This window comes from Cygnus olor, chromosome 11 (assembly GCF_009769625.2).
Source record: "Cygnus olor isolate bCygOlo1 chromosome 11, bCygOlo1.pri.v2, whole genome shotgun sequence".
Taxonomy (NCBI): Eukaryota; Metazoa; Chordata; class Aves; order Anseriformes; family Anatidae; genus Cygnus; species Cygnus olor.
This window is the reverse complement of record NC_049179.1, coordinates 19414779-19428234: the sequence shown is the minus strand read 5'-3', so window position 1 is coordinate 19428234 and position 13456 is coordinate 19414779. Positions and strand designations below refer to the sequence as shown.

General features: G+C 36.3%; 1 protein-coding gene across 4 annotated transcripts in view; it reads left to right on the top strand.

Moving 5' to 3' along the window:
- The window catches only part of DENND4A (DENN domain containing 4A), a 52302-nt gene extending 39265 nt beyond the window's left edge, over positions 1 to 13037 (top strand). For 3 of the 4 annotated variants that reach the window (XM_040569772.1, XM_040569771.1, XM_040569773.1), the window contains 12 exons: positions 710 to 1803; positions 2732 to 2942; positions 3980 to 4074; positions 4564 to 4739; positions 4844 to 4990; positions 5463 to 5673; positions 5924 to 6178; positions 6675 to 6792; positions 6981 to 7007; positions 7508 to 7670; positions 8903 to 8967; positions 9217 to 13037. In XM_040569772.1, coding sequence (XP_040425706.1) covers positions 710 to 1803; positions 2732 to 2942; positions 3980 to 4074; positions 4564 to 4739; positions 4844 to 4990; positions 5463 to 5673; positions 5924 to 6178; positions 6675 to 6792; positions 6981 to 7007; positions 7508 to 7670; positions 8903 to 8967; positions 9217 to 9353 — 2699 coding nt within the window. In that variant the 3' untranslated portion in view covers positions 9354 to 13037. The remainder of the gene's footprint in view (positions 1 to 709; positions 1804 to 2731; positions 2943 to 3979; positions 4075 to 4563; positions 4740 to 4843; positions 4991 to 5462; positions 5674 to 5923; positions 6179 to 6674; positions 6793 to 6980; positions 7008 to 7507; positions 7671 to 8902; positions 8968 to 9216) is intronic. The other variant, XM_040569774.1, reaches the window with a different exon arrangement.
- Positions 13038 to 13456: the final 419 nt, after the last annotated feature.

Below are 13456 nucleotides of genomic sequence, written 5' to 3'. Positions count from 1 at the left end.
AGATATCTAAATAGTCTGCATTTCCAGATTTATTTCTCTCGTTTTTCTTTTTGCTATATTTTACGTCTGCTTACAAAATCCTGAGTCTTCTCTTTTGTTCTTATAAACTCCAGCAGCTCGTAATTCTTTCAGGATGGAGAAAAGGCTTCTGTGCAGTATAGTTAAAAGAAACTTTTAATTACTTTCACGAGTAACGAGTGATGTCAAATCTTGCTATTATAATACTGTTGTCTGGGCTTGAAATACTGTAATGTTGTCCTTTAAATTCTGTGTCCTTACGCCCTGACAAAACAACAGAAATTTCTGTGACAAGAGCTCCTGTTGTAGGACCTCTTTCTAATACATCGGGTTAGAAAGCGTTGCTTTTTTTCTGTTTCCGAGATATCTTTGCTATCCCTAGCTTTCAAACCTCTTAATAATGGAGTACTTCTCCAAAAGAACTGTATTGACTCCCTTTTAAATGCGTTTTATCATCTGACCATTTGATGGGCAAGTAATGCAGAGGTTAGTTTTTTAAGCTTAGTTTTTTTTTAAAAAGCTGTGATCATGGTCGTCTCAACTTTTTGATCACTAGTACAATACATAACAAATTTCATCTCTTAGTATTGTAATCTGTTTGAAAGATGAAGCAAACTTGCATTCTTTTATAACTTTGTTTAGTTTTCTTGCATAGCAAGAAGTAAAGTACCTTATTTCATCTGTTTTCCAGGGAGTTCTGCAGGATTGCTGTTTACATCATCTTTTGAGGATGCCAATGAAGCAGAAGCTATAAAAAGTAAATCCTTAAGAAAGAGACATAAAAGCGCGGTAGAACCTGACTTGAGGGAGATACCATGGGAAAGCAGGAACCGCAATCTGAGTGGAGATGGCTTAGTGGGACTCATGATCAATAGAATAAATCAGGAAGCAAACCCTGGAGAAATAGTTGAAAAACTAGGAGCTGATGCCAAAATCCTATCTAGTGCATTACAGAAAAGCATAAGGCCAAAAACTCTTAATATCAGAACTTCCTCTTTAGGATCTAAGAGAGAAAGTCTGGAGAAAGAATCTAGTGATGAAGATGCAGCTTTTGATTGCAGTTTTACAGATAAAACAGAGTCTCCAGTTATCTTCGATTTGGAAGACTTGGATGCTGAACCTGAAACATCTACAACAGTGAAGTCCTCCAGTGAAAAACCTAAAAGGCTGCAACGAAAGAGCAGCTTTCCAGTAAAGCCAGTTGAAAAGACAGATGTTGAGACTGGATTTGATCCACTGTCCCTGCTAGTTGCTGAGACAGAACAGCAGAAAGAGGATGAGGAAGAGGATGATGATAGAAGTGTTTCAACCCCATCTGCAAGGCGAGATTTAGCTGAAGAAATAGTCATGTATATGAACAACATGAGCAGTCCTTTGTCAAGTCGTGCCCCAAGCATTGAATTGCAAAAACCCTTTGATGATAGAAGTGCTAATAAAAAGAGCCCAACAGTCATCCACCCTTGTAGGAGGTCCAGCCTTCCCCCAAACTCCCCAAGGCCTTCCAGTCTTACCAAATCCAAGAGTTATCACATGAAAACTGAAGAAAAGCCGAGAGATAGGCTTTGGTCCTCACCAGCATATTCCCCAAACAGTCCAGCAAAGGAACATCCACAGGAAGCAACTAGTGCATTAACACTTGTGTCTTCACCATCATTCAACCTGGATACACTGTTAACACCTAAATTTGATGTTCTAAAAAGCAGCATGTTTTCTGCTGGAAAAGGGGTTGCAGAGAAGGCTAGCAAGTGGTACTCGAAATTTACAATGTATGCTGCATCCTCAAAGGTAATTTTTTGTCATTATTCCTTGTTTTAGGTACTGTGGAAAACAAAACCAAAATTTTTTACAAAGGTTTTTCTTTTATTTATATTTAATCACTGGTTCCTATGTGGTGAATCCCCAGTTTGAATGACATGCATGCTAGTAAACAATTTAAATCGTTGTAATCATGTTTGAATTGCTAGGGCCTTAATTTTATTGTCCTGAATGTAACAGTGATTCTATAGAAAGCATCAATGGATTCTCTTTAAAGTAGTTGCATATTGTAGAAGTTTTGGCCTTGCATGGGTTTAGAGTATATTTAATGGAAGAACGTAAGTATGCTGTAGTGTGTTGTCAGGGTGGAGAAGACTCTGTTCTGTCTTTTTTGTCAGGATCCTTACTTAACTAAATAAAAAGTACTAAAATGAACAATAAAGTTTAAGCCTTTACAGCTTTTGTGAGAGAAGGGAAAAGTGCTGAGGTCATTTGGTTAGAATGTTTTTTCCTGTGATCAGCTCAAACCAAAACTCATTTATTCCTAAACCTTGAGAATGAAAACAGATGCAGTTTGCTGTTGGTTTTCCACCATATGGTCTTGATGTGGTTAAAACCAATTGGAGAATAATTAAAGAGTCAATGATGTCTTGTCTATTCTATATGTGTTCCTACAACTGCTCTGATAGCAATCAGGAAAAAGTTGTAGGGTTAAAATGTTTGTCTTCTAACAGAAAGATCTAAATGAAAAATCTTTACAAAAAGAACCCTTATGTAGCTATTTAGGTGAATGAAACTCACCTTGTTTCATGTTGGTTCTGCATACAGGTCTGAGCTGGGTGACTTTCCAAGGAGGTAAATTCATGCCTTGAACTTACTGACGCAAGGAAAGTTGCCTCTTATTTTCAGAAATATTTTTGTTTTCCTTTTCTCAGTGGAATTTGCTTTCTTGTCTCAGGATCAAAATTCAGACCGAGCAAGTGTTTCATCTCTTGGAGCTCTAGATTCAGAATCTACTTCGTTAACTGATGAAGATGTCTGCAATGACTTTGAAAGTGCTTCTCCTCAGGAGAATACCACGTCAGAAATTAAGGGAATTGGCCTAAGCAGGACAAGCCTAGAAAGCTCGGCTTCCCACGATGGCTCATCAAAGCAATTTGACCAGTGTGGTAAGAGACAGCTTTCGTGTTGCATTCATTGATCTGAACAAAATATTTATATTTTTAGAAGTTCTTTCATAATTCTTGGGTTGGGATCATCTTAGACAATAATCCTTTATGTGGGGGGAAAAACGCATTTTTTTTTTTCCTTTTCCTACTTGCAAACTCTTATTCATGCAGATAGATCCGTACCTATGGACATTTTTATTGTAGAAACTTGTTTTGGCTGTTATTTCTTGTGGAATAGCTTGCAGAGTAATGTCCTGTGCCTAAATAAGTTTCTGGGTGAGGCACTTTGGACCCTTCAGTATTCACCTAATCATCGTGTTTTCTGGAAGTTGCCATTGAGGCTGATTTTCAACCAGATTGACTGTATTATTTCTAATCTGTGCTGAAGGATTGGTAGACTTGTATCAATTTCTGTACTAATGTCATGAACTACAGTGTTTTAAGCTCATGATGAAAAGAAGATGAAAAGAAGGTCTGTTTAAATTCTTCTACTTAGCACCTGTAAGAGTTTGTCTAGGTTTGGCTCCCCACTCTGTGGCATGTGGAGGAACTGGAGAGGGGCAGCAGAGGTTGCCATGATGAGTAGGATTTAGGAGCATCCTGAGGCTGAAAGGGGCCGGGTTCATTTAGAGTGGCAAAAGAGGAGGCTCAGGGAGATGTGCAGTCACAAGCAGCACCTCTTACCCTTCCTTACTCTTACCCTTCCTTACTTTTTGTCCGGACAGAAAGTGTGGATACGAATTACTTGATCTGTAAAAGTTGTTTCCAAGCTGCCAACTGTTGGAAAAGAAGAAAACTGGACATATGGAAATTCTGTGTTGGTAGATTGCATTTTCACTGGTGTTGGTGCTGGGCAGATGGCAGCCTCACACTCCAGCTTTGCAATTCTTTCTATCTGAAGTGTATCTGATTTGCTGCATCTTCCATCACACATTTTTTAACTGCAGAACTGTTTGACCAGAAAGACAGTTTACTGTAATTGCATATTCTGGATAATTAATACTTTGGTTTCCTTTTTTTTTTTTTTTTGTCAATAGGTTCTCTTTCCAAGTTTCCTTTACCTGACAAATCTGAACTGATATCTTCTTGCAGTACCAGTAGTACCAGTGTGTTTCAGAACTACGCTATGGAGGTACAGGATGATTTACTGATATTTAATTGATACACTAAAAGCTTATGTCTTGAAATGTAAAATCTAAATCTCAATTTAAAGTTCAAGGTCAAAACTAACCCACTGGAAGATAAGTATTTCTGTAACACAGTAGTTTTTGGTGTATTTCATGAGCATAGGTACTGATGCCAGTCTATTTGTTACAAATAAGCCAGGACCTTCCAAATTTATTTTTGCATTTAATATGTTTTTCAGACAGTGTTCATTCCAGTCATTTTCCATATATGCCTGCTATTACAACTTGGATTTAAGATTTAATTAATTATTTTGGATTTAACTGTTCCAACCTAAGCAATAAAATGAACATGTGGCCAAACTTGTATATAGGTGGTGAGCAATATTCATCTAAGGGCAAAGTTTTTTTGCCTATAGTTGTGTTTAAGTGCTTTGTAAAAGAAAAGTAATTTTGAGAATGTGTAATGGTGGAATTCTGTTATCTGTTGTATGCAGGTCCTTATCTCAAGCTGTTCGAGATGCCGAACTTGTGATTGTTTGGTTCACGATGAAGAAATTATGGCAGGTTGGACAGCAGATGATTCAAATCTCAATACTACATGTCCTTTCTGTGGCAATTTATTTCTGCCCTTTTTAAGCATAGAAATCAGAGATCTTCGGCGACCTGGAAGGTAATAACGCATTATTTGAATTTTCCTCAGTTTTGAATGTTCATTTTTGTGATGTTTTTTGTAGTTTTTGTAAAGATAATGTTGAGCTTTTGTTTTCCACACAGGTATTTTCTGAAGTCCAGCCCATCTACAGAAAACATTCAGTTCCCATCACTTTCTTCAAATCAAAGTGGGAAGTTCTGTAACACGGCAGCTACTGTTGGCCTTGCTACCTCTCTGATGTCTGTTCAAGAGGATTTAAATTCAGATAGGTAAACATGCATATTCTGGTTCTATTTACGTAGAAATTACTTTATTCTTTGTGGATGTGCACTTATTCCTTATTAAATTTCATAAGATACTTAGGTTCTATGAAGAGAAGTTGATTTAAGAGGGGATCTCCTTACTGCCTCTTCCTTACCTCTAAATTGGCTGCATCGTGCTCTTTTCAACATGGTGTTCAGCTTCATCTATGATACAGAAATTCATATAGACACCTGTAATTCTGCAAGTTTTGTGAACTCTTTTAGGATGTTTGTGTCCATTCCCAGTGCAAGGGGGGATAAAACTTTCTCTGTAGCATGAGCGTGGTGGCTGACAAGGTAGAATTTGTGGTGTCAGGTCATTTATTTAGTCAGGTCCGTTCCATGGGACTTCTAGTTTCTTTCTGCCTGTTCGTGTACAAGTTTGAGCACTCAGAGAAAAACGAAATGCTGACATTCTTAACTTTTTATTTTCCCCTAGCAAATCTAAGCAGCATGACAGTATTTGTGCCAGAAGTATCCAGATCCCCTCAGGAAGAAGACAAAATGTCTCTGGGTCAGAATGTACAAGTCACCCTGTAGCAAGGAGCATCAGTACTTTCGGTCCATTGGAAGAGGATGAGAAGGAAAACCAGAAGATCAGCCATATCATTCCTACTGGTAGCCTGCCTGCTACTTTGCAAGGACCAACAGTGTGTAGTTTTTCTACCTTAAATGTCACTGTTTCAAGCGTGCAATAGATTCAAAAAAATGTGAAAACATTAATTAGGAAAACAGAATTAACTACCCGGAGTTACCAGAAATAGTAGATTGTATTACTTATACTAAGATTTGTTGCTTTTAGATCTTGGTATCTCCCATAGGAAGCAAAAGTATTCGTAAGATATTATAAAGATAGTTAAATTCCAATTAACAGCACTTTTTTCTGTTTTTTTATCATAGGATTCCTTGGGCCTAGAATGGCGCTTACCTAGTCCTGATCCTATAACGGTTCCTTACCTCAGTCCTCTAGTGGTATGGAAAGAGCTTGAGAGCTTACTCGAAAATGAAGGAGATCATGCAATAACAGTGGCGGACTTTGTAGACCATCATCCCATTGTGTTCTGGAATTTGGTGTGGTATTTCAGACGCTTGGACTTGCCTAGCAACTTACCAGGATTAATTCTTTCTTCTGAGCACTGTAATAAAAACTCACAGGTATGGAATCCGATAAGAAATCATTAGTTATTTCAATAACTCTCAGGAATGTGTCATACAATATATTGGGCCCAGTCCTGAACTGATAAAGAATGTGTCAACTGCAGGGAAATAGCATAAATCCAGAATTTGGGCTCGGCAGTACTTGTGTGGGGTAAGTGTTTAGCTCTTACTAGTCACACTGTGGTTTGTATCTTCAGTTACAAAGACACCACGTTTCTGATTGGTTTTATTGTGGCTTGATGGCAAGTTGAGCAGTAGGAGGAGGAGAAGGAGGTTATGATTTTAGAAGCGTAGGAGGATGCACAAAATACTTGCTACATGTCACTGACATTCTGTTCAGTTTTGGCTTTCTCTGTAAACAACCTGGTTTTACAGCAGTTGAACATTAAAAGCTTTTTGCCATGAGACCTGTAGATTTGAAGATATATTTTAAATATGAAGTTTTCATTACTTTGTAATAAAATACCTTTTATGTATGCATTCTCCTGTTCAGATTCCACGAAACTGTATGTCAGAGGACAGTAAATATGTTCTTATTCAGATGCTATGGGACAATATGAAATTGCATCAGGATCCAAGGCAGCCTCTGTATATTTTGTGGAATGCTCAGAGTAAGCTTTGTTTCTTGTGGTTTCTTTTTTTTGGTGCAGTTTTTATTGTTGTTTTAGGTTGTTTTTTGTGTTAGAATAACTTTCGTTTTGAGCAACTGAAGAATGTGTTTTGAAAAAATTTTTTTTTGTTGATAGATCACACGAGATACATGACCGATTTTTTGATCATACTACTTTTTGTCTTGCAGGTCAAAATCGCACTCTTTTGTTTGAGAGTGAGTGTTAAGTTTGGTGTTGCTATTGTGACATGTTTTGGGAGGGAGGGTGGCTGTATGCTTAGCAGTAAAGTGCTTGAACAAATTTCATTTTCCAGCATATCTGTTTCAAATCATTGACCAGTATTTCCAATGGCTTTTTCATCATTGTGAAGGGGCAAATAAGAGGGAATATGTTTGTGATACACTGAACTTACATTGACAGTTTATCCACTTAGCTTGTTTTCTTATTTTTGGAGTTTGCTTACTGAGGGTTTTGTTGCCACTGTTAGATCATATGCCTGGAAATATGCCTCATGACCCATTACAGATGTTGAGTTTTCTCCTATATGCTTTTTGTTTCTTTCCATTGATATTATTTTGGTTGGATGCTTACTGTTCTTTGTTCACTACATTATATGCCATTTTTCACAGGTCTGTAGCATCCCACTTTTTTAACAACTTTTTACTTGTTACACAGAGAATATATTTATTCTTACAGCTTTTCTAATGTTTTTCAGCCCAGAAGTACCCAATGGTCCATTTATTGCAAAAAGATGATGATTCTTTTAATCAGGAAATCCTGAAAAGTATGGTGAAAAGTATTAAGATGAATGATGTGTACGGACCAATGAGCCAAATATTGGAGAGACTGAACAAATGGCCACATGTTAAAAGACAGAGGTAAGAATACAAACATGCCAATCTAGAGCAAGCTTGAACAGCAATAAGGCTGTTGTAATACGAACAATATTTTTATAGTGTTTTTTTAACAGAAAGATTCAGTTTTCCAGCAGCATTCTTAAGCTTACCACTCAGTCTGGTAAATATTTTTCTTATTTTTTTTCCTCTTCATGCTACAACCACCTCTGAATGATGGCAAATCAAGTACGGAGTGTGTATGTGTATTTTGTTACTAAATATAACATACTTACAGATTATAATATAAACTTAAAAAACAAAAGCAAGAAGAAAACCCACATCCCTTATTCCTAGTGTGTATTTGGGGAGTAAGAGGTATTAAGTTTGCAGTAACAAAAAAGAAGGGGAGCTAAGAAGAGAGGCTAAGTCTTGTATTATTTAGCAAATTATTTTCATTAGCAGTGGAATTAGTGAGAATTATTTTTCTATGAATGTCTTTCCTGCCTGGATTTAATTTTTACTTATTGTAGGATACATAGCAGCCTTTTCAACAGCTGGAGCTTTGCCAAGGTGTTTATTTGGTTGTATGCCCTCTTCATGATAATATAGAAATGCAGGAAAGCAGACTCCTTACCTGTTTGTCAGGTTTGGAATTTCTACACAGATAAGCTACTTGTTGGCCTAGGGGAGAGAATGCAGTCACATAGCTTCGTTCCTTTATGAAACCAGGATAAGAATTGTCAAATGTGTATATATAAATATATATATGTATGTTTATATAAATATACATATATATATATATATGATATTTTATATATATATATATATATATATATATTATCTTTAAAAAAAAAAAAAAGGCTTATGATAGCATTCCAATTTTGTCCTCTTTTCTTTGAGAGGAAAGACTAACGAGTAGAGTGAATGGCAGGAGGAATTGAACACTTGCTCCTTAAGCTGGTGTTCTTTCAGTTGCGAGTTGAATCACTGGCATGTTGAGTGCTTTTAAGTGCATGCTTCGCTCTGGGGCCTGTTATAATATCCACTGGTGTGGTGGAAGTTGTCTCAAGGACCTACCACAAGTGATCTCCATATCTCAGGAGTCCAGAGCATTCTCCAGAGGTCAAAGCTGAGAACATTTTAGAGGTGATGATAGGGAACTATGTTCAAGGTGCCATTTCTTATTTTTAAATGATTCAATCTCTTCTTAGTGTAGACTTTTTTTCTGGTGGTATTTAGCATATAAATTGATGCTTTTTTTTTTTTAATTTCAGGAGCCTTTATAGAGAAATATTATTTCTTTCACTTGTTGCCCTAGGAAGAGATAACATAGATATAGGTAAGTTTTATTACCTGTGTTTATATGAATAATTTATGAATGTATGCAAACTATTTCCAGATTGCCGCCCCCCCCCCCAAAAAAAATGTATAGTTTAGTTGCGTGTGTAATTCTATAGTAAGTGCTGAATAAAATGACTTTACACTGTGTTGTGTTTTTTTTTTACTGCTGGTAAGCGTACTAGCTGTCGTTACGTTTGGGTCATTGTTTCAAGCATGGTACATAAGGGTGGTTTTTCTATTTCTGCAGATGCTTTTGACAGAGAATACAAAATGGCCTATGATCGTCTCACAGCTAATCAAGTGAAGAATACTCATAATTGTGATAGACCACCAAGTACTGGAGTGATGGAATGCAGAAAGATTTTTGGAGAACCATATCTTTAAATATACCTAGATAAAGAGGAGATATCTATGGTGTATACCTGTGTAAAATAACCACTTCAGTCACAAGGAACATCTCAGTCTTCAGTGTTCAAGAACGTATGTACGAGTGTACCGTGGTAGACGGCCTTGGAAATATTAGGCCTATCTACAGTTGTGGAAATGGACAGAGTGAAACATGGGCCAAATATTATTTCCCTGTCCTTTGCCCTTAGTGCAAATCAATGTATAGAAAGGAAGATTCTAAACAAAATAAGTTTTCTAACTTGGGACAACATATTACAGTTCCCTTATTTAAAAATAAAAAAAAAGATAAAACAGGTGGACAGAAACAATGCACTGAAACTAACATGAGCAAAGCAAATTTTTCGAAATCTATTGTTTACATAGAATATTCATGATGTTATGAAGAGCATACAAAGTTGTATTATACATATTTTAAATTGTTTATAGTAAGTTGATATTTTTTTATTTTTTTTAAATTACTGGAGTGAATTTTAAATGGACTTGCTGAATAAGCAATACAGTGCTTATTTGTTTTGCAGGACACTGCTATTTATAGTAACTTGTCCAGTTACTTTTGAAGAGTGATTTTTTTTTTAAAGCAGAATAGAAGTTGTAAACCTTCACCTAGACAGTACTCTAGATACAGGATTTCTCTCATGCACACATGGAAAACGTGTTACCACAGCAATCAGAAGGAAGGTGTGGTGAATTTCTGTAGAACTCTACTAACAACACAGTGATATCTCTGTAAAACAATTCTGTAGGAATATCTTTCTCTCCTGTTTCCCTTGCTCCCCACTCCCCAGTAAAGAGAGAGTCTGTAGCATATTGAAGAGTCCTACAGATGATTTTATGGCATCAATGCATCTCAGCAGTTGATATTTGCTAACGTGACCTCATTACAGATATGATACAAAGCAAATAACAGCATGCAAGAAGTTCTTCATAAAAATGCAGTGTTCAGAGTCTTGGTGGATGTGTTTGAAACACACTAAATATGGCGCATATATAATGCTAATCCAAAGCTTTTAACTACAGTAGATAAAGCAACCTTGCTACAGGGAATATATAGGGAATGTAACTTATTGTGGCATATTGTGAATAGTTAAATGTACTTGGAATGTCTAGTCTTTCTTTGACAGGCAAAACAACTTTTTTTTTTTGTGAAGAATAATAATGCTATGTCAGTCCTTGTGGTGGAGTCATGGCTTTTTGAATTATGTTTTCTTGTTTTAGAGATTTCAAAAAAAAAAATGCATTCTCCATCACATAGCAACTTCACACCAGAAGGCAGGCTTACAGAGAAAATATCAGAAGTCTTGTATGGAGGTGGGAAAAGAGCCATTGAATTGTATAAAATGCCCTAAACAAATAAAGCTAGGCTTTAACAAATACCTTTTATTTTTTTCTTTAATGGTTCCCCAGTTATAATTTCTGTTAGTAGTTGTTGTTGTAATAATTCTAGATATTTATCTGTTCCTGTAGATTTTGTATCTTGGTCTGCTTACTAGCAGTTTTTTTTTTTTTAATAAACATCTTCAGTTTGCAAGTGTGATAATACAGCAATATGTAGGTAGCCTGAAAGGACGTAAACTTTAAAGCTCACATTTACTTTATTAAATGAAATAGTGAGCCTCTTAGCAGCACTACTTCTCATCTAAGCCTCTGTGATGGTCTATGTAACTTCTTCCCAGTCCACTCTAAAGTAGTAAGAAGCTGCTGCCCTAGGGAGAACAGACTTAAAATTTGTAGAGCTGAGGTATACACTGGTGCTAATTGCATCTTGAAGTAAATGCAGTCTTGCTGGATACAGCTTTTGTTGGGTAATGAATGCCTCTTCTCTAGCCTGCTGCTAATTATGTAGCTGAGTTTTTGGGGTTGTTTTTTTAAAGTTCCCCCCACTCTGAGGTGGAGCTGGCAATGTTACACTTACCAATGTTTTTCACATTTAATTTATTTTAACAATTTGTGATGCTCTCATTTGTACTGCCACACTTGTAAAGTATTCCTCATGCATGAGCTATAGTTACTTTTTCACCCGGGTACATTATTAACTATCAGTGTAGAGTGAACACGTACCCACTTCATTCTTCCAAGGTATTGTGAAAAATACCAGATTATGTTTTAACATTCATTGTAAATATCTTAGTGTGCATGTATGCTCTGCTCTGTACAGTAGCTACACTGTATTTACCAAGTAAAAGCTGCATACAGTAGTTGCTGTGTATATAAACTCAGACATATTTGTGCTGTGTACAGTGTAGTGCTCCCAGCTCTCTGCAGTTTTGTTTCCCACATCATTTACCACTTGGGGCAGCCGCCGTTTTATAGCACCTTCAAGCCATGAAGGAAAGCAAATGCTTTTTCCAGAGCTGCTGTGGTGTGTTAGAGGTACTGAGCTATGAAGCAAGCTTTACACACTCTATTTTAGTCTGGCAGAAGCAACTGAGCCTTGTCTCTAACCGCCTCTCATTTACTAGGACATAACGCTGTAACCGTGTGCTAGCACAAGAATAGATGCAACACTTGTAATTTGGCCCACTTCCACCATTCTAGTCCCGACTTAGCTGTAAGTACTTCCAACTGTCTTCGTATTTATAATGCCAAGTTTGCCAATTCATTCAGATATCAACAGTCCTGTCAGTATTATCAGAAGAGTGTATGCTGTATCATGAAAAGGATTTGTGTACACATCATTAAGATAAACAATCTCGCATCCTCAGAGTTGCACTCCTGAAGCATTGCTGATGTTTATTTGGGTGTGCTTTTAAATTAGTATCATGTGGTAGTCCATCAAGTGAAATCATTATACTTAATGAATTGTTTTATAAAGTCTGTTGCAAGTCAGTCCACTGTACAAATATTATAAAAGATGTAGTTGGAATAGTTGTTATACTTTAAGTGGGAAATTTTCCTCATTCATATCACAATAATGTTCAAAATGTAGGTCCTGGGTGGATAATTTTTAAGCATCATACAGTTCAGTGTTGAAACAGTTTTCAAATCTCACTGTCCTTTATTAGAAAAGCAATTTGAGTATATTTTCCAGTACCGCAAAGATGGATAAATATTTGAGACATATTTTCAATTTAAGATTTTGTATGAACTGAATTTTCTCCTTTTGTGTACTAAATAACGCTTCTGTCAAAAACCTTAAAGGTTTTACATTTGCAGTGCAATATATATTTTGCTTTACTTATGGTTCCACTGGAATAATTATCGGAGATGAAATAGTGAAATGTGAATAGAAATCGTGCTGTTTCTCTGACACTGCTATTTCCCATGTTGAGGTTTGCTGTTGGTACAGTTACAGCCTGATGGATTAGATTTCCACTGACTCGTTAAGCGATTTGTACCCCAAGAAAAAGGCAATTTCTGCATGTAAAATCTTCGTATAACAAATGGGAGATGCAAACAGTAATAATAGAGAAAGGTATTTCTGGAAGTTATCTCATTGCAATTTAAAAATGGTACTTTGTTAGTCTGCAAGCAGCACTTTTTAAATGAATGGTTGTAGATTTGTAAATATGTAATGTTTAAATTTTATTTACCAAAAATACAGTATGTTGGATGTTTGCTTTGGTTTGTAGTTCCTTTAAATATGCAAGTCAGTGTTCACAATGTTAATTTTTTTGTCTCATCCAAAAAAGTTTTACAGTGAGTCAATAAAAAGCTTAAAATCCTTCTGGTTACTTTCATTAACACTTTATTAGCTGGATTAGAATGACAGGAATGTCTGCAGCTCAACTACATTGTTAACAACGTCTCTTGTGAGCATACAATAAACCTTTCAGGTTTGTTGATAGTTGATGCTAGTGACATTTTTCATAGTGGTTTGTAGAAGACAGTACTAACAACAAGAGTTAGTGCTGGGAACAATGATCTGTAAATTTCAGAGATCAGTGTCAGGATGAAAACAGAACTCAACTTTTTCAGCTTCCTCTTGTTGTAGTATGTCTGATGCCTGGATTTAGCTTTCACTAGCAGTAATGTGGTATTCTAACCCAGATCTGCTTGGTTTCTTTAACGTAAGATGCAAATTCATATAATATCACACTGTTGGTAGCACTTACCGTGAATTTTAGGGATTGTATTGCATC